Source organism: Sinocyclocheilus grahami, unplaced genomic scaffold, assembly GCF_001515645.1.
Source record: "Sinocyclocheilus grahami isolate Dianchi unplaced genomic scaffold, SAMN03320097.WGS_v1.1 scaffold265.1, whole genome shotgun sequence".
NCBI lineage: Eukaryota > Metazoa > Chordata > Actinopteri > Cypriniformes > Cyprinidae > Sinocyclocheilus > Sinocyclocheilus grahami.
The window spans coordinates 102,785-129,812 of NW_015505444.1; the positions used below are offsets into that span (position 1 = coordinate 102,785).

General features: G+C 39.4%; 2 protein-coding genes across 2 annotated transcripts in view; both read right to left on the bottom strand.

Annotated features, from left to right (window-relative positions):
• Positions 1-1,589: 1,589 nt before the first annotated feature.
• LOC107599356 (thrombospondin-4-B-like) lies at positions 1,590-10,607 on the bottom strand. The gene is made up of 22 exons (XM_016290923.1): positions 10,306-10,607; positions 7,999-8,196; positions 7,480-7,763; positions 7,259-7,361; positions 6,840-6,922; positions 6,680-6,731; positions 6,262-6,413; positions 5,788-5,925; positions 5,470-5,547; positions 5,207-5,359; positions 5,012-5,116; positions 4,801-4,908; positions 4,500-4,659; positions 4,264-4,382; positions 4,129-4,181; positions 3,775-3,968; positions 3,263-3,441; positions 3,114-3,162; positions 2,831-3,027; positions 2,566-2,738; positions 2,308-2,447; positions 1,590-2,231 (listed from the first exon to the last, which is right to left on the bottom strand). The coding sequence occupies exons 1-22, from the start codon at positions 10,379-10,381 to the stop codon at positions 2,173-2,175; spliced, it is 2,853 nt and encodes a 950-aa protein (XP_016146409.1). The 5' UTR covers positions 10,382-10,607; the 3' UTR covers positions 1,590-2,172.
• Positions 10,608-20,607: 10,000 nt separating this feature from the next.
• LOC107599357 (ATP synthase subunit alpha, mitochondrial) overlaps positions 20,608-27,028 on the bottom strand; it is a 9,503-nt gene continuing 3,082 nt past the window's right edge. Inside the window, exons 5-11 of the mRNA XM_016290924.1 lie at positions 26,539-26,705; positions 26,166-26,466; positions 21,597-21,821; positions 21,411-21,518; positions 21,183-21,327; positions 20,939-21,089; positions 20,608-20,834 (exon numbers count right to left, since the gene is read on the bottom strand). Coding sequence (XP_016146410.1) covers positions 20,756-20,834; positions 20,939-21,089; positions 21,183-21,327; positions 21,411-21,518; positions 21,597-21,821; positions 26,166-26,466; positions 26,539-26,705 — 1,176 coding nt within the window. The 3' untranslated portion in view covers positions 20,608-20,755. The remainder of the gene's footprint in view (positions 20,835-20,938; positions 21,090-21,182; positions 21,328-21,410; positions 21,519-21,596; positions 21,822-26,165; positions 26,467-26,538; positions 26,706-27,028) is intronic.

The following is a 27,028-nucleotide window of genomic DNA, read 5'->3' on the forward strand; positions in this document are numbered from 1 at the left end:
TTATTGTGTTTTTGCAAGCGACAACGGTGTATTACCGTATTGACCCGAATATAAGACAATGTTTTTTTCTTGGAAATACATCTGGAAAAACGCGGTCGTCTTGTATTCAGGGTCTAGACTTTGACATGTCAATAATACACCCACAACAATAGGGGCGCCAAATACGCATGAAACGAGTGTGCCATGAAATACGTAATGTAATGCGTGTTGTAAAGATCGCGAGTAAAAACTAAAGAAAAAGAAAACCTTACAGCTGCATGAGTCGTGACTGTCACGTTAGCCTGATGGGAAAAAGCTTACAGCTGCATGAGTCGTGACTGTCACGTTAGCCTGATGGGACCAAACTCCCTTTGTGATTTTAAAACGTAAGACAGTACCCAGATTTGAAGATTACAGTAAGATTTAACTTCTACTGTTAATACGATTTTGGTAGGCTACTATTAGATGGATAGCCTAAATGTCCTAATTCATGTTTTTTTTTTTAATGGTATATCAAAAAGTGTATATTTTTTAAATGTGATTGTTGGTACATTTTACCAGTTTTTACCTTACTTTCAAAATAAAAATTAAAATAGGAAAAATATGCAATATGAAAATAATTGAAGACAAAATGTGTTTTACTGAGAAAAAACAAGATTTGGTTTTTTAAAAGTCTTTTTCCAAAAGGTACATCTGGAAAAAGGGGGGTCATCTTATAATCAGGGTCGTCTTTTATTCGGACCAAAACATGCTAACTGTTCTGTCTTTGACTGCACAAACGAGCACAGAACACTATTTAGAGTCCCAGCCTCAGAGGAGACAACAGAGCAGTGGATTTATTCATTTATTTAATGTATATTGCTGCTGCCACACAGATCTAAAATAAACATGTGATTTATTTCCCAGCTGTTTACCTTCACAGACATAACCCACTGTTTTTTGTAACGTGTGTGTTTTTAACATTAAATTGTGTGTGAATAAGAACTTAGTTTAGTACTCGCATGCTGTGACAGCCGCTTTCTGTCCGTGTGCTTCGGATGTGTGAGCTCAGAAAACCGTATATCAGAAGTTTAAACATGATTTCAGCACGATAAACATGATAATCAGAACCAAAACAGATGTTTTTAGCAGGTCCGATCTCTAATGCAGCTCTATTCTGGAAAAGGGGCGGGAAGCAGCAGCTCATTTGCATTTAAAGAGACAGACCCGAAAAACAGCGTGTTTCTGCTTCCACTCAAAATAGGCATTTTCAAATTGATATAATAAATTATCTGTGGAGTATTTTGAGCTGAAACTTCACAGACACATTCTGGGGACACCAGAGACTTATATTGCATATTGTAAAAAGGGGCATAATATGTCTCCTTTAAGGCATCATAAGTGCATTTCTCATATTTCAAAAGGAAGCCAGCATAATTAAGATAATATTTAGCCAAATTCTAAGGTAGCATCACATGTATCTTTCAAATATATAGTACCATAATATCAGAATGCATTGCTGTTCTAATCAAATATGGCTAAACTAAAGGGAGGTTGAGAGATGTAGACTTTAAATACAACAATACTTCATTTATTTGCCAATTGTGAGTCAAGTCTCCCAAATTCAGATTATTTATAAGGTTTCATTTCATTTGGGATGCTACCTTACAAAACAGCTCGTTAGGCAGCAAACTAGATTTTGAAACAGGACTGTTTCTGAGCTACAGATCACAAAAATCTTAGTCAGATGGAAGTACAGTCATACATTTATGTCATCATCCCATGTCTTGAAATTATTCTTTTATTGGTGTCAAATAGGAATGAGAGACTCCAAAAAGGTTTCTTATTTTTTACCGTAATATGTGTCATCCTTTCTTGTAATTGCTCTCTTTACAATGACTTGATGCAAATCTACCTGCATTCTAGGCAGTTAGCTGATAACTGTAACATCTAACTGACTGATAACAGGAAATACTGTTCGTCTCTTATCTAAATGTTATATGATGTAGCTAAATTGCTGAAGTTTTTTTGACCAGAGTAAACAGAGTAAAAAAACTTGATTTAAAAAAAAAAAAAAAAAGGCATACACATTGTGTATACACGTATCCCAATTCTACACACACACATTGTGTACAAATGTGTTTCACACTTTCAGAGACACATAGGACTGTGTGTAATGGTGTGCTGGTATAAACATAGCATGATGGGAATTATTTACAGGGGGTCCATGCCATGTTGTGTACTGAACTCCTGGAAGTCCTCTGGAATGGTGTCTGGAAAAAGATTTATTTATATGAAACAAAAATATTTTGTAGCATTATATATGACTGTTTGTGTTTGTGTTCTCACCATTGCAGCGGTACTTCAAGTTTGACCAGATGATGTTCTCTTGAGAGAAGCAGAACACTCCCAGTCTTCCGCCTCTCATTGTGGTATCAATTGTCACCCCAGAATCTGCCACCAGCTTTGATCCCTCATAGAAACGAACCCTAAAAACACACACAGAAATCTGTACTGAATCATTTTGATTTTTAACACGCTTTTCTTTCTCAAGTAACAGCTTGCTTGGCTTCAAACTTGAAGTCACCTGAATTTTGAATGGCTCACCTGATGTATCCGACTTGTGGGCGATGCTGCAGGTACCAGCGGTATGATACCTTATCCTTCCAGCCAACGTTCCTTGGATCCTTCCACAGGAGACGTACCTGATCATTAGTGTCACCTGTATGCCAGAGAGAGTTCCTCAAATGCTCACCTGGACCAGTCTTGGACTTCACTGCCTAAGAGCAAGAGACAAAGATAGAGTTCTATTAATTCCATGCAAGTCTTTCTTACAAACTTGGACATAAATCTTGAAATTCAGCTGTTCAACCTTCAGCTGAATGCCAGGTTCAGCTACGGCTCTGAAGGGCGTGGCCTGCCAGTATGTCTGCTCTGTTTGCTTCCACATCACCACATAGAAACTGGAAGAGTCTTGGTAGCCAAAGATGAAGCCGGCATAGTCGTCATCAGTCACCGTATTCACATGGAAGGTTCCCTCGAAATCAACACCACTGAATGCAGTGTAACCTGGTCATCCAAGAGGGGAAATGCATCATCAATAGAAATAATTTAATATGTCACTAACCTTTTTGGAGAAACATGCATCCGCTCACCAACAGCAAGGCCAGGGTCACTATTCATAGTCTGGACAATCTCCATTCCCTTTAAAGAAAGACAAAAAATTTGTCAGCATTGTACATCTCAAACACATGTTTTCTGTAGAGACATTTAAATTTCTATGTATCTATTGCTAATCTGTCACCTGGTTAAGAACCACCCAGTTGGGGTCAATCTGAGCGTCACCCTCTGGGTCCAGTACAACCGTCTGATAGGCTCTGAAGTCTGTTAGTGTGATCTCTGCATTTTCTGGACAGTTATCGATCCTGTCGATCACCTTGTCTTGGTCGAAGTCTGATTCGCATATGTCGCCCACTCCGTCATCTGTGTAGAAATGAACAGGTGAGTGAGGGATGATTGAAAAATTATTTCTGTATGTTCACAGAAACTAAAAATACAAGACTTTCTAAGAATAATGGGATACATTTCTGTTTCTTACACAAAGGTATCGTGCAACTTTAGAAGACTAGAATGCAGTGCAAAGTTGTATGTCAGCTATTTAAATGGCGTTTGACAGTCACTGTTCATTTCTGTTTTCATTCTACGGACATTCTGCTTTTCAGGTTTTGTTCCAGTGAAGAAAAATAGGGTGAGTAGATGATCACAGAATAATGTACAGTGCATATGTCTCTATTTAAGGATTAATGGTGTACTCACTGTTGTCATCCATTTGGTCAGGGTTGGGCACCAAGCGGCAGTTATCTGGTCCAGGAGGCATTGTGTCTGGAATACCATCATTATCATCATCATCGTCACATTCATCTCCCAGTCCGTCTTTATCTGTGTCCAGCTGGGAGCTGTTAATTACCAGTGGGCAGTTGTCTTTGCTATCTTGGTGACCATCACCATCACTGAAGGATACAAGAAATGATATCACAGGAGTGCTTGCAGAAATTTCTACAGAACATTGACAGTATTGTCTCGAAATTCATCATTTTGGTGTAACGATGAAGAAACAGATATGCAAAGGAAACCGTATATCTGTTGCTTGAGTTATGGCCCCTTTCATACCTATCTTGATTTGTGTCGCAAGAATCTCCAACAAGATCATTGTCAATGTCAGACTGGGAAGAAGAGGAGTGAACATAAATATTTATTATAGTACAAAAGTACAGCATCTGAAGAGTATATCTGCAAATAATGTACCTGATTTGGATTTGGGATGTCAGGACAGCTATCACATGCATCTCCCACCCCATCCCCATCACGATCCAGCTGGTCACGATTTTTCACTCGCTGGCAGTTATCCAGGAAGTTTTTCAGCCCTGATAATCAACAAAAACAGACACCAAAAATGGGAATGAGTCAGTACCAGAAAGACAAAGACAAATCTTTTGTTTGAACCAAATCATCAAGATTTTGCCATCTTTTTATTCTCTTACCATCTCCATCCATGTCGTCATCGCATGCATCTCCGAGGCCATCGGAATCGGTGTCTCTCTGGTCTGGGTTATCCACTCGGATACAGTTGTCACATGCATCACCATGGCTGTCTTTATCACTGTTCCGTTGATTTATATTTGGTGTCAACCAGCAGTTATCCTAAAATCCATACATATACACAGGAAAAAAAGTTTACTTCATAACCAGAGATAGAAAAGCAAGAGTAAGAGATTTTTAAAGGAATTAGTGTGAGATTCTGCAGTGCATATAAACAACCATGCCACGATTGTGTGCATTTACCTGCTCATTCAGTATTCCATCTCCATCTGCATCTGGGTCACATGCATCGCCTTTCCCGTCGCCATCTGCGTCCTCTTGTCCCGAGTTTGGAATGGTAACACAGTTATCCTGGTATTAAGGAACCAAATGAATCAGCTCTCCCGGAGACAAGCAAGTGATGTCACCATAGCCCTAAGCAAGTCAATATCGATTGCATTGTTGCCATAGTTACCTTTCTGCAGGTTGGGTCTCGGCAGCGCAGCTTCTCGTCAGGGTACCCGTCGATGTCAGTGTCTTTACCGCAGAGATAACCATTGCCAGCCCATCCAATGCCACACTAGTACACAAATACACCATGAGAATTTGCGCTTGAGCATAATGTCTTTTTTCCAGCCCATGTTTAAATGTGTGTGCCTCAAAAGGGTACCTGGCATGTGATGGTGCCATCTCTTTCCTCTATGCACTGCGCATTGGGGTCGCAAGGGTTCTGTAGGCGGTTTCCACAGCTTTTCTCTGGCTTACAACCTCTGATCTGGTCACCTGTAAATCCGGTCTTACATCGGCCACATTGATATGATCCCTACACAAGATAACACACATCTTGAGGCACTATTCTTTTGCTTTGCATGTCTGTGTGACATGATGGCGCTTTGCATTATAGAAGTGCATTATGAACAAGTCAGTTCTCACCACAGAATTCATACAGATGGAGTTAGTGGTGCATCCTCCATTATCTGGTCCTTTACACTCATCGATATCATCACACACCTAAAGACAGTATAGGAATTAGGAGATAAATGACCTTTCAGTCTGTTATTATTGGCTGTGTATCAAAATATCAGTGGCAAATTGTCATTTTTTTTAATTGCCTAAACTTTTTTTTACAACATATGACCTGCACACAGGGGATAATGCTGTAGCTTGATGCTTCACTTTGCATAAAGTTTAATCCATTTGGGAACTCTGACACAAATCATGCAAAAGGGCCCCAAGTCATCAGTGACATACCTGCTTGTGCGTTTGTGCATAAGCCACGCCAACACCCTCCAGTGGTTTTCCAGTGAATCCAAGAGGACATGCCTCACAGCGGAAACCTGGAGCCATGTTCACACACCTCACCCCAGGGAAGCAGGGATTAAACTGGCACTGCAATAGACACAAATATGCATGGCAATTACATTCATTCAATCCCGAGTTTGAATTCTGGCTCATGGTTCTTTTCTTCCCCATTGTTTCCGGTCTAACACTATACTGTCCTATCAAAATAAGGAACTGCAAGTTTCACCATGTTTCCTAGGACATACATTTTTTATTTCCGAAGATCAACTTGAGAAAATGTTTCAATCCCATGCCCTATTCAAACTTACATCATAATATTATTTTATTAGCAACATTTTGATTTCAATCGACCTTCCTCAGGCAATACCAGTAGATCAAGTAAAAGTCGTTTATCTTGATATGACCCCTTGAACAGACACGTACCTCATCAACGTCATCACAGCTGTATCCATCTCCAGTGTATCCATCAGGGCATGGACCACACTCTGCCCCATTGTCTGTTTCTATACACATGTCATCACGGAAACACACTCCAGGTGTACACTTTGGTTTCACCACCTCCGTTCCGCCCAGCCCTAGAATTAACCAATCATATTTAGCATTTATGATGTGGTTTGAAGCATTCATGATGCATCTGTAATTGAACACTCCATGATTGCCCTCCTGCTTCAAATCTGCTTCAGATTTGGTGACTTTGAAGTCATGACTGGAGTGTTTGTTTGACACGTTGCCATGGATATGTGTGGACACAGAAAAATGCCTTGTTTTGGTCTCTTATCTGCATAGATGCATCAACAAACTCATGCATATCACGCATATCTTGCTCTTCATAATGTCTTACCACAGGCCTGGCACTCAGAGATGGTGTTTCTGAGGAAAGATGTTTCCTTCACCTGTAAACAAGCGTGCAAATACAAAAATCTGATTTGTAAATAAGAGATGGTGTAAATTAAGAACATTAAACAAAGGGTACAAAAAGGTAATTGTCAGGAAGGTTTTACCTGCTGAATAAGAACATCTTTCAGCTCATTAATGACCTTTGTCAGCTCCAGCATCTGATTTGTAAGCTGTTTTGTGTTAAGCCCTTTATAAACAACAAAAACGCTGATCTTATCATTTTAGCAGATAAACCATTTATTCATATTTACTCTTTCTTTATCTCTTCTTTTGGAATCTATTCCTCAAAGGTGCACTCAATAATTAAGCTGATTTAGTTCTGGCTGACTGTTTTCTTGGATGGAAAACATTTGCTGATGCCACTGAAAAATGCTTTATTTGTAACAAACCCCTAGCCATAGCAATCGATCAGAACACCCTAGCAACACCCTGGCAACCACCAATAACTCTAGCATTGTGGTGGCAGATTTTGCACATGCACCACTCATGTTTTCTTCAGAGAATGTAAAAATTGAGTCGTTACCTAAAGTCTGTACGGAGTCGCTCTGATGAGTGTGGCAGTCTTGCAGCGATGCAACATTTTCCATTGAATCACCATATGCAAGTTTGAGCTCCTCCAACTCCTCCTGCCAAACAGAAAGAGCACAATGGGGAGTTTATGTTAGTGTATTAGTGCATAAAACGAAAACCCTCCAAATATATCTCTCAGCATGTGAGTGTGCAGTTATTAAATGTGTTGTATACTTGTGCTTTCCCCTGCATAGTTCTGAGCTCCACTCCCTGGTGATTGTTAAGGCCATTAAACACAGCTGGTAAATCTCTCAGCGTCTCCACCAGCCTGCAGTCCAGGTGGAGCTCCACCCCGGGAACCGGTAACACCCCCTGGTTGTGCATGAAGCCCCCTGGTTGGCCCACCTCCAGTCCCTTCAGATGAAAGAGGAGCCGATGCTTCTCACCATCAGCCAGTTTCAGGTTGTTAAAGGTGACGGTACTCATCCTACCATCTCGGCGCAGGTATCGTAAAGTAGCTACAGAGAGAGAAAGAGATAGATAATGTCAGTTTTTATATTTGTTCTAATAGCACTTCTTTTTTGATCCATTACATTTCTGTCATTTTTGGAGCTTAAAACACTTATTTTCAGGTCAAAGTGGGTTTTTTAAAGTAAATGACAAAAGCAAATGAAGCCCACATCATCATATCACATATATATTCATAACTCTTACAGAAATGTCAAAAGTATGGTATAGTCAACGTTTACATACCTTTGTTGAGTTTTCCAAGCACAGAAAACTCAAAGTACTTGCTGTTGTCTCGCGGATTGTACAGGCTGAATATGGTGTTTCCGGTTCGAGGCTGAAGACGGAACGTTGTGAGTATAAAGAGTTCTGTTACTCCCTGCTCTGCCAAACCTCCGTGCAATAGATCCGGTAGGCAGTCCGGTGACGTTAAGAGGTTATACACTGCAGGGAAAACGTTATTTAAAGGATATATAAGTGCTACTCAAACACAAAGCATACTGCTCACAAACATGTACAGTGGTGTGAAAAAGTTATTTCTTTAGATCGCGGCATAATGTGTTGCTCTTTAAGCATGCTTCACTTTGTCAGACAGGCTCTATTTAAGTGATTTCTTGATTAAACTGGTCTGGCAGTAATCAGGCCTGGGTGTGGCTAGTGAAATTTAACTCAGCTTTCTAAAATAATGTGGTTAATTGCAGTTCTTTCATGATTTAACAGGAGGGGACAATTAATTTTTCACGTAGGGCCACGTAGGTTTGGACAGCTTTTTTCCCATAATAAATGAAATCATCATTTAAAAACTGCATTTTGTATTTACTTGCATTATCTTTGTGTAATATTTAAATTTGTTTGATGATCTGAAACATTAAAGTGTGACAAACATGCAAAAAAAATAAGAAATCAGGAAGGGGGCCAACACTTTTTCACACCACTGTAGTTGTTTCTCAGGCTAATGCATGCTGGGAGTGATGCCCAAGTTGATGTAATTTCTGTTAGACTGTAAATACTGTTCCTGTTTATTTAGCCAGTCGCATGTGGCCAAATTAATGTTTAGGGATTTGTAGTTCTTTGAAGTTTGCAAATGGCAAGTATTAGTCGTTTTTTAAAAGCATAACACAGTTCAACTGTAACCAAAAGTCTAATGGCATTCAAATGCATTCAAATTGTTTTATGTTTTGGCATTGCAAATGGGATAATGGTGTGTTTAAATGCTGAAACCCAGACCGTATCTAACGTGCTTGATGAGTGACATACATTTTGGTGAGCAACATTTAACAAAGATGTAAATTTCTGTTCTGTTGTGTTCCAGAATAAGCAGAAAAAAGCTTGAATTTCAGATTAATATCTTGAGGTTTTTAAACAGAAACACCTGTAACTGAAGTAACTGGTCTTAGTTTGTATAACTGAGATTGACAGGGATCGAACTGGATCTTATCCATTGAACATTTTCACTGGAAAACTTCATGGAAACCAGGTGAACGGACAGCCGTTGTGGTGTCACTGCCGGATGTCAAATACAGATGTTGGTTGTTATGGTGATGGAAGCGTGCCATTGGCTGAACAGGCAAACATAATGTTGTATGAAAAAAATTTTAATGACTCAAGGATGACGTCTTTCCCAATATTTTAACCAGAGAGATGGTCTGACTCTCATTTTCATGCCTTAGCAATCAGCACATCAATACAACTAAGCAATATTCCCACAAAAAAACAAGGCTATTGTTGTGCCTCTTGTTTATCTTCACTTTCTTGTGAAGAAAGAGTATAGTTTGCCCATTTTAAAGAGCTGTTTGTTGCTCAAAAGCATAATTTCTGTTCACAGATGGTGTGCTGAAATATTTACACGCTGGCTGTGATTGCCAACATGTGTGATTTGACTTATTTGTCATTTTAATGTTCAAACATTCACTAAGTCACATGTCTTGGAGGAAATATTACGTTGTCATCAAAAAGGGGGAATGTTTATAGCCTCTGTTGGTGGAAGTACTGAGTGAGTGTGTGTGTTTTCTTTAAGTATTATGTGTCTGCCTTTCTGATTCAATAAAATAATGCAATCTCATCCTTGCTGCTAAAGACATTATGACTTCTATAGCCCAGAATGAACTACCCTTCACACACACACATGCATTTTAGCTCTCTCTTGTACAAACAGGCAGTTACCAAAAATCTAAATTGGAGCCTGATGCTCTGTGGTAAACACATCCACATTGTTGGGATTAATAAATTGAAAAATCAAAAAGGAGATGACAAGAAAATGTTAGAGAAGAGAGAGAGAAGATTAAAGTAAAAAGGAAAAGAAAATTAAAAATGTGAGAAAACAGGCCAGAAACCAGCCATTATAGAAGAAATCAGACCCTTTTAGACTGAGATATACAGCTCAGAGTGAGATTTTACGAGACAGAGAAACGTGAAAAAAAGTCAAAGTGTGAATACAGTAAAATGTTATTTTGAATGAACTTAAATACTCATATTATTAGTTAAACCAGGCATCTTAACTAGTCATGAATTAAAGAAACATTTGAACCTTTTAAAGAAACTTCGTGTACTCACCGGTTGATTCTGCGCTTGCTGAGCTGAGAGTAAAGATCAGAGAAACGGCCGCGAAGAGATGCATTGTGCCGGTCATCCTTTATCACAACCTTCTGCCTCCCCACAGAAGGAGTGTGTGAGTGAAAAGCCTTAAGGGAGCTGATCTGTGATTCCTTTGTGTCTTTTGGCTTCAGTGTCTTGTATATGAGACTGTGAGTGTGTTTTATAGAGAAAGTCTGTGTGTGATTGAGCAGGACTCAGGAGTGAGGGACAGAAGAAAAGAGTGATGTCTGTGTGCCTTCGGGTTTTAATGATGTGTGTGTGTGTTGGGTTGAGGTAACAGGCTGTCTATCAACTCACAGCAGCTGTGGTGGGCGGAGTTATGAGTCTTAACACACGCCCCCATGCTGAGGGAGGTGGAGCAAAGAGCAGTGCCGTATAATTGTCGGACCTGGCTCACGTCTGAACTCTTATTTGTAACTTTTATGAGGTTCCATTTGTTCCACATCCCTCTCTCCGTCCTCCTTTTCCCTCCATCCATTCTTCCTTTCTCAGGTTTTCACATACTTTCCTGTCATTTTGACTGGCAGGTGCCGTAAAATACATTTGCCAGGGTGGATCTCTGGGGAATTGTTTAAAGATAACTGAATGGAGGGTTGCTAATGTTCCGTGAATGTCTGATTCTTGCGTAAAGGACTCTGTAATAAAAAATAAATTAAAAAGTCAGATAGACATGTGAAGCAGGCAAATGGTAACAGCCATTAATGATATAGCAGCAATTGGGACCAATTATCTCATCTTTCAACCCAATGGCAATTTAATAACATTCAAAGTAGAAATTTACAATAGGCAAAGAAATATCTATGAGACTGAGTTGTACATATGTTGTTATGTCTATCTATTCAATTCAGTTTGGTGTATACAAAGTCAAGCATCAATATTACTAATGTCATACTCATACTATTATATTCGAGGTCAGTAATAAACATCTAAACCTAAGTAATAAACTTCATAGCACAGTAAGCAACCATCCACAACACCCCAGCAACCACCTATCAACTAAACACAACACTTCAGAAACTTCCTAGCAATTCCCTAGCAACCACTCAGAACACCCCAGCAAACTCCCACAATGCTCTAGCTACAACCCTAAACACATCGATATGTATAGGGAGCTGTTTCTATAGGCCGCTATGCGTAAGCCGTCCGCCATATTGGAATAGTCAAAACTGGTCCGTGAACACTTGAGAGCGAAATCCCTGAGTGTCTGCATGAATGAATATCTATATCTGCCTATATATGAAATAACCAGATGCTTTTTCTAAACTAACACAATACACGAAGATGAAACCGTTAGATAACAAGGCATTTAAAAGATATTTTAGTTTAAAAACCTGTAATATTGAGTAATTAAAAACACAAACCAACACATTCTTACCTGTGAAAGTTTATCCAGTTTGTTCAGAAATGTACATTTAGGCAGTTTTTACAACTAGATGCTGCACAATGTTGTTGCATCATGAAACTCATTGATTTTTAGTGTGAGTAACGACATATAGACCGTTCCAAGATGGCGGACGCGTCGACATGTCTGGAGCGGTCAAAATGTGGCATCTACCTGTACATATCTATGCTTAAACACCCCAGAATCTTCTTAGCAACACCCTAGCAACGCCCCACAACATTCCTGAAACATCCTTCTGTAGCAATGCCCAAGCCACCACCCACAACACCTCAGAAACCACTTAACAATGGCCAGCAACCACCTAGCAACCTCCCACAACATCCCAGCAATGCCATAGCAAACCACCCTAGCAGCATAGCATTTTCTGCAGAAAATCTAAAAATCTTTCTTCTTCTTCTTTTTTTTCTTCGTTCACAGTTAAGGATAGACTATGACGACAGAGAAAAGAAATCTACATACTATCACTAGTCTTGTGGCGGAGCTCCAGTCTGTTACTCATGCGGTCAGTATCACTAATAACAGACTTGTCTGATACTGATACACAGCCGATTGGCTGATCACACTGCCCATTGACCAATCACGTGTGGTGGTTGTAATGTTGTGGTGAGTGACATAATCCCACATCCTAATCAGAGGGGCGAGCGCTGCTGCCCAGTGTGTGTGTGTGTGTTAAGACTTAAATTACAGTCTTTAGCCAATGCTGCTCTGTCATTAAAGCTTTCTGAAGCATTATGGGTATGTTAAGACCCAGGTGGGCAAAGTTCCGGAATGTTCTGATTCAAACCGCCTCCCGTTGGAGCGTATGTTACAACAGGACCTGGCCTTAAGTCTTTCTCTTAATGTCTGGTTATGTTGGATCCGTCAGTAGAACAGCAGGAAACAGACAGACACACTCACACTGTGTCCTTTTGTTCTCACTGTAGGTTGAGATGGCCTGTTAGTTTGTGGTAAGACGACCCCGCTAATGATCTTACCATGTGTGTGAGAACTAGGGTTCAGTTGCACATGTATCCACGTCTATGTTTGTGTAAGAATTGTCGCAGTCATGTGTTTTTGAGTCGAGAATCTTTTAAAACAGACAGTGCTGACTCCTTATGGCGTTCATACCTGAGCTACAGCTCTCTCACACCGCTCGTGTTCAGTGTGTTTATTAAAGCTGGTTATGGTGGTGCTTTTAACAGCCTGTGTAACAGGCTTTAGGAGCATGTAATTGTTCAGACGGGGTAAACTGGGGCAGGAGAATGTTCTCTTGAACTCTGAGGGAGTATAATTTCCCCCTGACCTCCCCTCGGGGGAAGCACAGTATTCTTCTGACCTCATCTGGGATGGTGGAATGTTCTTATAACTTGCTGTGGGACAATAGATTTACTCTCAACATCTACAAGTAACAAACTGTGATTTGGAGCAGTTTTGATGCTTTTTATTCAGCTGAAACATGTAAAACCTATGGAGACCCTATAGGGGCATGATGATGGAAAAAAACATGATGGGAGGAAAAATTACTTTTCAATAGTTTTGCGTTCACTCAGAAGACTTTTGCATTCGCTCGCAAAACTTTTGTGATGGAAACAATATGGGAGGATATTGGGAGGAAGAACTATATTTCAAAGCTTTTGCAAGTGAATGTAAAGTTTAACAAGGAAACGCAATAGGTTTGCAAGGAAACGCAAATGTTTTGCGAACAAACATGAAGTGTCTCTAGGGAATAAAAATAATTTTAATACATCTGTAAAAAAATTTACATTTATATTACATTTACAGTAATGCACCAGAAATCTATGGAGCATTCTAGAGGGATTAAATGTGGAAATATTTAGTACTTTTGTTCTCATATTTATATTAGCACTGTTTAAACATTTATAAATGAAAGTTGTTAATGTTATTTCTGTATGTAAACAGTACTTCACCTTCTTAATAATCATGCTCATTTGTCGATTATGCAATTTTACTGGGACGTGGTCAATATTTGATGTAAATTTGCATAAGCAAGATTAGTAATCAATTGCATACAGTATATAGTGTTTAATTATACTGAATAACTTGATCAATTAATAAATTATTTAAATGATCATGATTTAAAGTCTCGTGGTGGTGTTTTCAAAAAAAAAAAAAAAAAGTGTTTAGCATTTATCCCAGTGCAAAGTCTTGCCCCCAATAGACTTCCATTGTTAGTGCATTCCTGTTAATGTGATTCTTGAACTGATGGAGGAGTTGAATTTCTGTCCTGTGGTAATCAACAGCATGCCAACACACTCAGAACCCGGAACATTCCGAACACAAAAGGTTACGACAAAAGAAAATGTCAGTAATTTCCAACAATTTAGCAATTTCCAAACCTCATAAATATTATTCTTGTCGTTTTCTCAGAACTGAGGGTACGGGGTAAAAGTAGAACAACAGGCTTTGATTATCAGCTTCTGTTGCGTGTTACGCTGCAGGCCGGATGGACTCGCGGCGCTGCGGATCAACAGACAAATGTGAGGCTTTAGAAGACAAGCAGCTCAAATGTGCGGTCACACGCTACAAACCTCAAAGACACATCAGCAGTGATAGATGAGAGTGTGTGATGGATAACATTCAGGGATGTGTGTTTGTCACCGTGTGTGCGTGTGTGGTGAGGCAGGTCGCACATGGAAGCTATTATTCAGGTACTTGGTGTTCTCGCGCACAAACACACACAGGGATAGTATGTATGTGTTTGGGAAAAATGCTCGAACAAAATCGGGGCGAGTTTAAAGCAAATGCAGCATTTTAGCAAACAAATATTGATCAAATATGCATCTACCAAGACTTCTTGGCAATTAAACTTAAAGGGGTCATATGATGCGATTTCAATTTTTCCTTTCTCTTTGGAGTGTTACAAGCTCTTGGTGCATAAAGAAGATCTGTAAAGTTGCAAACACTAAAGTCTCAAATCCAAAGAGATATTCTTTATAAAAGTTAAGAGTCGACCACGCCTACCTAAAACGGCTCGTTCTAACACGCCCCCACATGTCTACGTCACGATGTGGGAAGATTTGCATAACGCCGCCCAAATGTTCACGCAAAGAAAGTAGGCTTAACTTTTATTCTCGCTGTAGTATTGTTGTTGCCGCCGCCGTCATGTCGTGAAGGCGCTGTGTTTCGTTGTGAAAGCGAAACTACTTTGTTTGGCCTTCCAAAAATGGGCACGACTAGAAATCAGTGGTTAAGTTGTATTTACAACACTGTTCCAGAACACTTCAACCCAAATATTCAGATGTGTGCAGCACATTTTATGGAGGACGTTTACTGATCCTGGTAGAGTAGACTATAGGCCAGGGTTCCTCAAATCTTACCCTGGACCATAATTTTGTCCCCACTGGATGCAACAAATGCCTCGTTTATAATTTTCATGGTTTTCATGTTTTTGAATCAACGCTCCGGCCTGACAGGGCATCATCACAGTATGGTGAGGGGCGTAACATTTCCGTCACACGCTTGAGGTATTCAGCCAATCATAACGCACTGGATAGCTGGCCAATCACAGCACACCTTGCTTTTTCAGACCGATGAGCTTTGTAAAAATCAACGCGTTTCAGAAAGGCGGGGCATAGAGGAGAAACAATAACGTACAGTATGTGGAAAATAATGTGTTTTTTTAAAACCACATAAACACATTTCATTACTCCAAATACACAAAATAATGTTCTTTTTAGCAGCATCATATGACCCCTTTAAAACACCTTTATCTCCATCAACAAGTTTCAGTGTTGAAACCCCAGAAGCTTTGAACAGGTCTCACATCTCGTAACCCAAACAGACTGACATTCATTCCACGCTTAGTTCCAACCTAAATCCAAGCTAGACGTCTGGATCGTTGTTTGTAACACTGGCATCGGGAGAGAAGCCGTGTAACTCCTAACAGTATTTTCTCGGAATGTTAGAAAGTGAGTCAAACAACTAAACACACGAAAAAATCTGTTTACCTGGAATGAACAAGAGGGGAAAAAGTTCTGGAGGTCTTCTCTTATAAACAACACAAGGTGTTATATTGTGGATTATAAGCATGACTTTCTGTCAGACGGTGTCTGGGGGCCAGGTGGACTAGATCTGATGATTTAGAGAGCTTTAGTCAAAGAAAACCTCTATAGAGGCTGAATAGGTCACACGGCGCAGGTAAATCACTATCAGATAAACGGAACCAGCCCCAAAACACTGACATCATCACTGTAATGAGCTAATGGTCGCATTATGTCCTTTAGTAAAAAAAAACAACTAAACCCTTTGTGTGTGTGTTTAGACCAAAAAACGCTCGACTGCATCATCTTCCTTTACCGTGGAAAGGAAATGACTTGATGTGTGTGTGTTTTGTATTATATAGTGTATGTGTGTGTATAGTGGCACATTGATAATGGCTTTCACAGAAAGTGAAGCAAAAACACAGGAAATGGAGCAGTTTTCCAGACGGTTCCTCCATTCTGGCTGATTCCACCGTTTAAAGCTTTCATCTCACAGATAAACAGCAATAGAGTAAAAATATATGGCCCCTATGAAAACATTTGTAGCGTTCTGCTGATCTTCTCCCTCTGGAGATCACATTTAAAGTAGCTTAACCTATTTTTAGACCCCAAAGGGCATTTCAAGGAGTATTTTGCATACGAAACAGAAAATGATTTACTCACCCGCATCTCGTTTCAAACCCAATTGACTTTCTGTGGAAGAGCGTTTTAAAAGAATGTTCATGCTGCTCTGTTTCATTCTATGAAAACAAAAAGGATGCCAAAGCAGTCTATTCAAATCATAGCCAATAAAAGTCATTATTCTTTTTCCTTTTGCTGTAGCTCTCCAGTCTCATTTCGAATAACATTTACTGATGAATCGCGCAAAATAAGACCAGAAACAACATTAAAATTAAGAAAATAAGCAAAGATCCTTTTTGTCATTTTGACTGTGTAACAAGTCTCATTTCGAATAACATTTACTGATGAATCGCGCAAAATAAGACCAGAAACAACATTAAAATTAAAATAAGCAAAGATCCTTTTTGTCATTTTGACTGTGTAACCTACTGAATTCTTATGAATTCAGTTTCATGATTTTTGGCCATAAGGAAATAGTAAAAATGTCGGGATGTAATGAAGGTAACACCAACTCTTTTCTTCCGTATTGTGACATATATTCAAATACAACTAATTATCGAAAAAGAAAAAAATTCAGACAGGGACTTGTTTCATATTAAAAATAAAAAAGCATGGATGAATTGTTCACAATAAGATCAATAACATGCATTTCAGAAAATAGTTAGGGTGGATTTTACTGTAGTTTCATGCCATCTTTTTTGACAGATCCATGTGTGGAGTATAAAAGACACAAATGTTATAGTAAAACTCAAGAATGAACAATTACTTCATCATGTAATACATAAGCCAAACTATAGTCTGTTTACAATACATTAGTATAAAATACAACTGATGTGCGATCACAGGTGTGCGTATATCTGCGTATAATGCTGCTCATGCAATCAGAATCTAGAATCAATGCTATCTGTTTTATAAATGGATTTCTTCAATATCTGTGTCTCTTTGTTGCTCTTCGTTAAACCTGAACTCCCTCTTATCCACGTGTGCTGATGTCTAGATTCTCAGACGTGGATTCACCACTAAACCTCATCTCAAATGACGCATGCTCGTACACAGCAGGCCTGGAGCATCCGGTCTGGTTTAGAGATGCACACACACACTCCAACATCAGACATTCCGAGTCCTTTTGCCAAGAGTGTGTTTGTGATATTAAAAAGTTCTACCACGGGACATAATAATACCAGAGCCTTTACACACGTGTGTAAATATAACAGCAGAGCGTTTACGCATGGGTGATCAGTAGATGTGTGTGTGTGTGTTTGTAATCATAAGCTGTTCAGTAGAGGTGCGTGTACTGTATCCCGCTGGTATTTAACATCTCCTCCAGCCCAATAAAGAGGCACAGCATTGTATAAATACACTCTTAAGAAAAAATGGTTCTAAACAGTACCAGATTAGGGTTTTTCAGCTTGTAACAACAGCAGACCCATTTTTGGTATAAACACACTTTTAAAAATACAAATTCTTTGCAGTCATGCCGTAAAAGAACCATTTTGGTTCGCCAAAGAGCCTTTCAGGGAACAGTTCTTAGAAGACCCATGTTTTTTTACCATGTGAAGAGCATTTTATTATCTAAAGAATATTTTTCCAAGTATACACTCATAAAAATAAAAGGTTCTTTATTGGCATCAATGGTTCCATGAAGAAACTTTAATATCCCTGAACCTTTCCATTCCATAAAAGGTTCTTTATAGTGGAAAAAGGTTTTTTAGATTATTAGAATGGTTCTTTTGAGAACTGCTCACTAAAAGGTTCTTTAGGGAGCCATAAACGTTTCTTCTACGCGTTGCTGTGAAAACCCCCTGTTGGAACCTTAGTTTTTAAGAGTGTAAAGAAACTTTGGTTGCATTTTATTTGATAGTACGTGTACTTACTAAAGAAAGTACTGGTAATATAAGGTAACTACATGGGGTAGGGTTAGGTTCATGGTTAGTACCTAGTTATTACATAGTTATTGTAATTGCTACAATAAGTACATAGTATGTACATGAGGAACAGGACTGTAAAATAAAGTGCTACCACAACTTTTGTGCATTGAAAATGTCCCATGGATGTTAAACTGCACTTGTTAAAATTACAAACGACTTGCTTCTTGCGTCAGACCAAGGCTGTGTCTCATTGCTAGTTTTACTTGATCTTAGTGCTGCGTTCGACACTATAGATCATGACATACTCCTAGATCGATTACAAAACTATACAGGTATTCAAGGGCAGGCTTTAAGATGGTTTAGATCCTACCTGTCCGATCGCTACCATTTTATTCATTTAAATGGGGAGTCATCTCAGTTATCACCAGTAAAATATGGAGTGCCACAAGGATCTGTCCTATGTCCTCTGCTATTTTCGATATACATGTTGCCACTTGGTAATATTATTAGAAAATACGGGATTAGTTTCCACTGTTATGCTGATGATACTCAACTATATATCTCAACAAGAACAGATGAAACTTCTAAATTATCTAAACTAACAGAGTGTGTTAAAAATGTAAAAGATTGGATGACCAATAGTTTTCTCCTATTAAATTCGGATAAGACAGAGATATTACTTATTGGACCAAAAGACAGTACACAGAATCTCTTGGATTACAATTTGCATCTAGACGGGTGTACTGTTACTTCCTCTACAGTCAAAAATCTGAGAGTTATATTAGATAGCAACTTGCCTTTTGAAAATCATATTTCTCATGTTTCAAAAATAATAATGGTCCTTTGCAGAAGAACCATATATTTTGTGTATATAGAGAGAGTGAGAGTTCTGACATTAGAATGTAAAACCCACTTCCAGTTAAGTTCTGTTTTTTAGAGTGTGTATCTAAAGCAGTCTCTGAAGTTTATGTAGGTGGACATTCACATATGATGACCATGTATAAAGCATAATGTTACATACAAACATCTTTAGATCTCATTATACTTTAAAAATGAATGTCAGTCCTGTGTAGTGTCACTTACCAATGTGAGCAGTTAGGAGGGCGTGGTAGAAATACTATTATCTACTGCAGGACTTCAGTGTGTTACTGCCAAGGGGTCAGGTTTTAGTAGCCCGAGTTAGATGTCATAACTTCATTATCTGGAAACTACAAGAATATTTCTCCATTGACAGCCATTCAAAGGTAACCATATTGTGATTAAATCTTTTTACCAACCGTTGACCAAAACTTGATCAGCTACTACAGACTTCTATAGCAAAAGCAAATTGCCATCTTATATGTGCTGAAGTGCACTGTCTGCACCTGGTGGTAAAGTCATGAAACACAAGCACTGGTGGAGAAGAGCTTTACTTGACTGTCTCTAGTGGCAGAATTTGGAACTGCCCTGAAATGACCTCAGCTATATTACAACTAGTGGCAGAGACCCCAAAACAAGGTTAAGAGGTTTGAAAAACTTAAATTCCAAACCATTTTCATTTTTCCAGGCAATGCAACCATCGGATTAAGAAAAAAAAATAAAAGTGTCCCAGATTTCAGCTCTCAAGCAAACCTCAGATTCTTTATGCAAAACAAATCTCTAAAAGCACCGAGTGAAGATACTACTTTAAAAAGACCATATGGCTGACAAACTTTGCCATTTAGAGAATAAAAAAAATTAATAAAATGGTCAAGTTCTCAACTGTACCTGCATAAGCAATGCCATGCTGTCAGCAGGGATGAAATCTCGTGACTCAAATTTCATATCGAGACAAGCACAAGGGCACAGCAAGCCAGAATTCTCGATTTACAATTAAGTTTTGTTTTCAATCGTCAGACCAGTATAATCATTAAACTAAGTGAAAACATTCACTGAAATAAAAAGCATCCATCCTAACTGAAGAAAAGCCCCTGGAACTAAACTGCTTTACATTTATAAAATGCCACAAGGACTAAAATTGTTAACAATGAGTGAAAGTTAAACCGCAGACAAACTGAAAAAAGAAATAACCACATTAGAAAGTCAAAGCAATAACAAGACAAGGTACAAAAATTGTGGAAAGAACTTGATAATGCAGAATAAATATTAAGTTACTAGAAAACGCACCAGTTGACAGGCCTACATTTTTCAGTTGCAATACAAATCTGAAGACAATTTCAGTACCATTCATAATTGAACAGAGTTTGAAGAAATTAAACTGTGCTTAAAAAAAATATATAAAAATAAAAAAAGTCTATTATGGTATTTAATAGCTACATGCATCTTAGATTAACACTAATTAGAAAATATGATAGACACAACAGCATTCAAACAATCACAAGAACACAAAATAAATGCAGAGAACCAAAGATGGAGTTGGGAACACTTTATTCTCGGTTAGGAGATTTCTGTACAATGAGGATCAAGTGCCACTTGAATGTTTCTTTAGGGTTTGTATAAATTTAAGCAGAAGCACTATGCAAACATTGACAAAACATTAGCGATACAGGAAACAAAGTCTACTCAAAGCTGGAGAGGAAGTTGAGCACGACCTCCTTGAGTTTTACGTCAGAGGCCTCTGAAATCTTACCGTCGGTCCTGAAACACAAGAGTATAAATATTTAGAAGTGAAACCGAGTAGAGGCGGCTCAACAACAATGTTCACTGGCTTTCCTTACACAAAACTGCATATGAAAACTTGCCTGATGGCTGCGAGCAGATCCTGGTGCTGGCTGATGACGTGTTGAAGGAAGGCTTTCTCGAATTTGGTGATCTTGCTAGGCTCCATCTTGTCCAAGTGTCCTCTCACACCAGCGTAAATGACGGCCACCTGCTCCTCAATGGCCATGGGAGCTTAACGAGACAAAACCACACAGGAACATTACAAACCAGTAGTTTGCGAGTGAACCGGTCCTCCTATGCAGTAGGGGGCAACAGTGCACTTACAGTACTGGCCCTGCTTGAGCAGCTCTGTGAGTCTCACGCCTCGGTTCAGCAGCTGCTGTGTGGCGGCGTCCAGGTCAGAACCGAACTGGGCGAAGGCGGCCACCTCACGGTACTGGGCCAACTCCAGCTTCATGGTACCAGCCACCTGAAGAACAAACAGCCGGGTGTTTTGGAACCATTTTGACATAGAAATGAGCTCAAAAGCATCAAATGGAAGTAAAAACAAACCTGCTTCATGGCCCTGGTCTGGGCAGCAGAGCCGACACGGGACACAGACAGACCCACGTTAATAGCGGGACGGATACCCTTGTAGAACAACTCGGTCTCCAAGAAAATCTGCATTAAGAGACCGAGAACATTAGCTTGGAATCAAATCGTTGTCTGCGCAGAAGATCTGCTTGTGTGGCGACTCACCTGTCCGTCAGTGATGGAGATGACGTTGGTGGGAATGTAAGCGGACACGTCTCCGGCCTGGGTCTCGATAACAGGCAGGGCGGTGAGGGATCCACCACCGAAGTTGTCGTTCATCTTTGCCGCTCTCTCCAGCAGACGGGAGTGCAGGTAGAAGACGTCACCGGGGTAGGCTTCACGGCCAGGGGGACGACGCAGCAGCAGGGACATTTGGCGGTAGGCAACAGCCTGAAGAGAGTGAAGTTGACCATTATTTTCTGAATTCAAACTCCAGACACGTTAACTCCATTACATGCATCCTAGGATGCTTTTTAAATTGTAATAAAGAAGTTAGGAGAGAGTCTAAAGCATGCACTTGGTGGTGAACACTTCAAATTTAGCATTTTTGGTGACTACATAGTTCCTATTAGGGCCGTATAATTTAGGGCAGGGGTTCTCAACTCTGGCCCTCGAGGTCCACTTTCCTGTAGAGTTTACCTCCAACCTTGATCAAACTCGCCTGTAACTTTCTTAATCCTGAAAACCTTGATTAGCTTCATCCGGTGTGTTTGATGAGGGTTGGAGCTGAACTCTACAGGAAAGTGGAGCTTGAGGGCCAGATTTGAGAACCCCTGATTTAGGGATTTTTTTTTTGTTTTGCTTTTTTCTAGTGATGCACAATTTGGCCAAAATTCTGTACATTAAATTAAGCTATAAAATAAGCAAAAATATTATTACTTTAAATGCAATAACATATGCACTAGGGCTGTCAAAATGGCTGAAATACTAAATTCAAATTTAAAATGCATGATTTCAGTTAGGGTGAAGAAAAGCTTCTGGCTTCTCTCCCGAGGCCACAAGAGGGCGCATCATTCTAAGCATAAGATAACACGACTATCTGCGAAAAAAAAAAGAGCATAATGTTTCAAATAATGTTTATAAACAAATTATATTTAAGTTGCTTAAACAACATGTATGCATAGTTTAATACAAAGGGCGGAAAGCCAAATCACACGGAGTACATTTTTCATTTAAAAACATGATGCAGTGGGATGGTGGAAAACCCGCCATAAAATCTCGATATTCTGGCTTCTCTCCCGAGGCCACAAGAGGGCGCATCATTCTAAGCATAAGATAACACGACTATCTGCGAAAAAAAAAAAAGAGAAAAAAATCTCGATGTGTTTTCTTCAAAGTTAAACTTGCATTAATTTTACATGGCTTTCGAAACATCTTTCTTTTGTGCGAGACGGGAGTGCAACAGTAATAGATGTCCCTCTAGAAAATGCGTGAAATATGCGTTCTGTATGAACGGCTTGGTTTCGGTTTTGATGTAAACAAGATCTTCTCCGCATTGATGTTCTCTTTTTCCTCTCTATTTTTAATTAACGCAGCAGCGCCGCATCTAGTGGCTTCAACTGGATAGACTAACAAAAACATTAAAATGCAACGACAATTACATCGTCATCGCATCTCATGTGCCACCGATAAGGCTGCCTCCTTAACGCACACCTAAAATTTGAATGTGGATTTTTTTTTAAATTCAACGAATATTCGAAATTTTTGACATTCCTAATATGCACATAATACAAGTACATTTAAGAAATGACTATAACTGTTAAAAAAGAAAAAAAAAAAAAGGCGGTTTTAATTTCTTCATTTTCAAACATTAAACCATTGAACTTCTTTGAGAAGCACTTCTAGTGCATAAAAACATTAAAATGCAACGACACTTACATCGTCATCGCATCTCATGTGCCACCGATAAGGCTGCCTCCTTAACGCACACCTAAAATTTGAATGTGGATTTTTAATTTTAAATTCAACGAATATTCGAAATTTTTGACATTCCTAATATGCACATAATACAAGTACATTTAAGAAATGACTATAACTGTTAAAAAAGAAAGAAAAAAAAGGCGGTTTTAATTTCTTCATTTTCAAACATTAAACCATTGAACTTCTTTGAGAAGCACTTCTAGTGCATGTTGCAAATGCACATTTAAGTGATCCACTGAAGTGATTGTAAAATGCATATTAAAGCGTTCCAAACTGCGAACTGCATTTGCTCTAAGAGCCAACTGCTGCACTTCACGCTGAAATATTTCACAGGGATATTTCATTAAAATCGCACCAAGCCATATTCAAAACTGGATAGACTAACAAAAACATTAAAATGCAACGACACTTACAGCGCCATCGCATCTCATGTGCCACCGATAAGGCTGCCTCCTTAACGCACACCTAAAATTTGAATGTGGATTTTTAATTTTAAATTCAACGAATATTCGAAATTTTTGACATTCCTAATATGCACAAAATAAAAGTGCATTTAAGAAATGACTATAACTGTTAAAAAAGAAAAAAAAAAAAAGGCGGTTTTAATTTCTTCATTTTCAAACATTAAACCATTGAACTTCTTTGAGAAGCACTTCTAGTGCATGTTGCAAATGCACATTTAAGTGATCCACTGAAGTGATTGTAAAATGCATATTAAAGTGTTCCAAACTGCGAACTGCATTTGCTCTAAGAGCCAACTGCTGCACTTCACGCTGAAATATTTCACAGGGATATTTCATTAAAATCGCACCAAGCCATATTCAAAATTTGGTTTTCTTATGATTAATCATGCAGCCTCAATTCCCATAGAGTTTACCATTATAAAATGTGGAAAGTACCAAGAACAACTTTGATATTTGCACCAGTTTATTAAGGCCCAATCCCAATTCTACCCCTTCCCCTTTCCCCTACCCCTCCATTCTGCGCGTTCACGTGAAGGGGTGTCTCAATTCTCTTTTGGTTGGAGGGGTAGGGGAAGGGCCAGACAGCCCTTCAAACGAAGATTTTTCGGGACCACACTTCAAACGAAGGGGTATGAATTATCTCAGCATAAACCGGCTTCAGGGGCAACATGGCTGCCCGAGAGAACAAAAAGGCACAAATGTAAGCATTATTGGCATTAATAAAGATTTTAACGAAAAGTAATCATTTGTTTTATGTTACATTCAGTCACGACCAGTATAGGTGTGTGTATTGTAGGAGCTAGACGACGTATGATGACATAGTAGTGGTGTCCCAATTCTTAGGCAGGGCTCCACGCTTACTTTTCTTTTTAGGAGCACTTGTGCTCCCAACTTAAATTTAGGAGCACGTTCAAAATTTTAGGAGCACCTTCTAATCAATAATCCAAAATTTTATCAAAAAGTAGCCTTCCCATTACGAGGTGATATTTGACTCCTCTACCTTTATTAAAAGTATGTAATCTTTTGTCAGATTCTTAAAATATATTTTATAAGCTTTTTAAAAATTGTAATTAAAACGACAATAAGAGTAGAATAAGAAACTGCTCTTTAACTGAAAGTTAAAACTCAAATGAAATCAGTATTAACAAAATTAATTTGTAGAGGTGGCACAGAAGAACACAAAAGTGGCCTGGTGTACTTTCAGACATTTAATGAGGCTCAGAAGTGGAATGAGTGCAATTAAATCCATAAATTCATGATGATATTAATGTTTTAAATATAATATTTTGAATATAGAAATATTAAATTTAAATAACTGAAAAGATACTTTAAAAATGAAACTAAAACTGACAGCAGGTGGCGGCAAGTCACTGATTTATCATCACTGAATCATTCATTCAATTGATTAATTCGAACGGCTGATTCATGAATGAATCAAGTGACCGTCTTTATGAATGGGTAATCATGAATCACTAGATTAGTTTAAAAAAAACCTGTTCATTCATAAACGAGACACCGCTGTGTTCGAATGGAGATGCGCAGCAGCTCCGCTGTGTCTTTTTAAACTATTTTCGAGGACGAAATGGAGCAAAATCATACAATAGTGTTATAGTCAGACAATGTAAGTCACTTAATATTAACTTCTTGTTTATTGAATTGTATTAAATCAGTTATCACATTTACAAACTCCCTTAAAAATCATTAAAAGCCGTCACTCATCTTAGTTAATCTCGATCTCACATCTATAATCAACGAAGCTCGCTACACTGCGTGATGAATCTCTTATTTACACCCCGTCTACACTTTGCTTATGAAAGGATTCATGAGATATGTCTGATACATTACTCAACGCTGCAAAAACACGTAGAAACCTTTGAAGCGCCCCTGAGCGCAATCACAAGTATGATGATGATCGGGTCAGTCGCACTGGTGCTCCTAAAAAAAATCGTCAGTCGCACTGGTGCTCCTAAAAAAAATCATCAGTCGCACGCAGTAGTTTTCAGTCGCAAATGCAGCTGAAATGGTCGCACTGTCGAGCCCTGTTAGGGGAATATTTTCACCCCTACCCCTTGACACGCTCTTTCAAGGGGAAGGGGTAGGCGGAGGGGTAGAGGAAGGGGCATAAAATAGAATTGGGATTGGGCCTAAAGATGAGATCACTTACAAACCAAGCCACTTTCTATTGGTCGACGTGGTAAATCCACAACCAATTTGAACCAGTTGGGGAAATCTTTCCCCTTCATATGAAATTCAGAGTCGCGTTGGTTCCAATAGAAGTGACTGGATTTGACCCGCAAAAATGTGCAGAACAACAGTAAATGTGACCGCAGCTTTAGTACAAAGTTCTCACCTGTTTGGAAAGATCGTCGTAGATGATGAGGGCGTGTTTGCTGTTGTCTCTGAAGTATTCACCCATGGAGCAGCCGGAGTATGGAGCCAGGTACTGCAGGGGAGCGGCGTCAGACGCAGTGGCGGACACCACGATGGTGTACTTCATAGCATCGGTATCCGTCAGCCTCTTCACCAGCTGGGCCACGGTGGATCTCTTCTGACCGATGGCCACGTAGATGCAGTACAGCTTCTTTTTCTCATCAGTGCCATCGTTGAAGCGTTTCTGGTTGATGATGGTGTCGATGGCAATGGCGGTTTTGCTGGGGGAAACCAATTTAAATGGATGACCAAGCTCAAATGAAGCAAGCATTCATCAAGTCACTTCATCTTACCCAGTCTGTCTGTCTCCAATGATCAGCTCTCTCTGGCCACGGCCAATGGGCACCAGACTGTCCACGGCTTTGATGCCCGTCTGCATGGGCTCCCTCACAGAGATGCGAGGGATGATGCCAGGGGCCTTCAGTCCCACACGCCTACGCTGCTTAGAGCCCAGGGGTCCCTTTGGAGGAGAAACAGAGATTCGTCAACTGAAGTGACAACTATTGGATAAAGAAATCCAATGGCGGTTTTCCACTGCGTGGTACGACTCGGCACAGCTCAGCTCGCGCTTCCACTGCAGTTTAGTACGCTTTAGAGTTGGCGGGATTATTCACATGTCGTTAGTTGCGCTGCCTATACTGTCGCGACTCCTGAAAACCTTTTTCCATTCCGTGTCGCCCCATCAAGCACTCACTGGATCCGCTCCTCGGCTGTCAACGAGAGGAACGTCTGTACTTCCTCAACTTTAACCACCATTTTTGGTTGTGAAAAAAAAAAAAAAAA

Coding starts and splice junctions, on each gene's coding strand:
- LOC107599356 (XM_016290923.1), bottom strand. CDS start 10,381: ATGACCGGCACAATGCATCTCTTCGCGGCCGTTTCTCTGATCTTTACT. Junction 4,909..5,011: donor GAGACCCAACCTGCAGAAAG/GTAACTATGGCA, acceptor CCTTAATACCAG/GATAACTGTGTTACCATTCC. Junction 3,028..3,113: donor TGACCCTGGCCTTGCTGTTG/GTGAGCGGATGC, acceptor TTGGATGACCAG/GTTACACTGCATTCAGTGGT.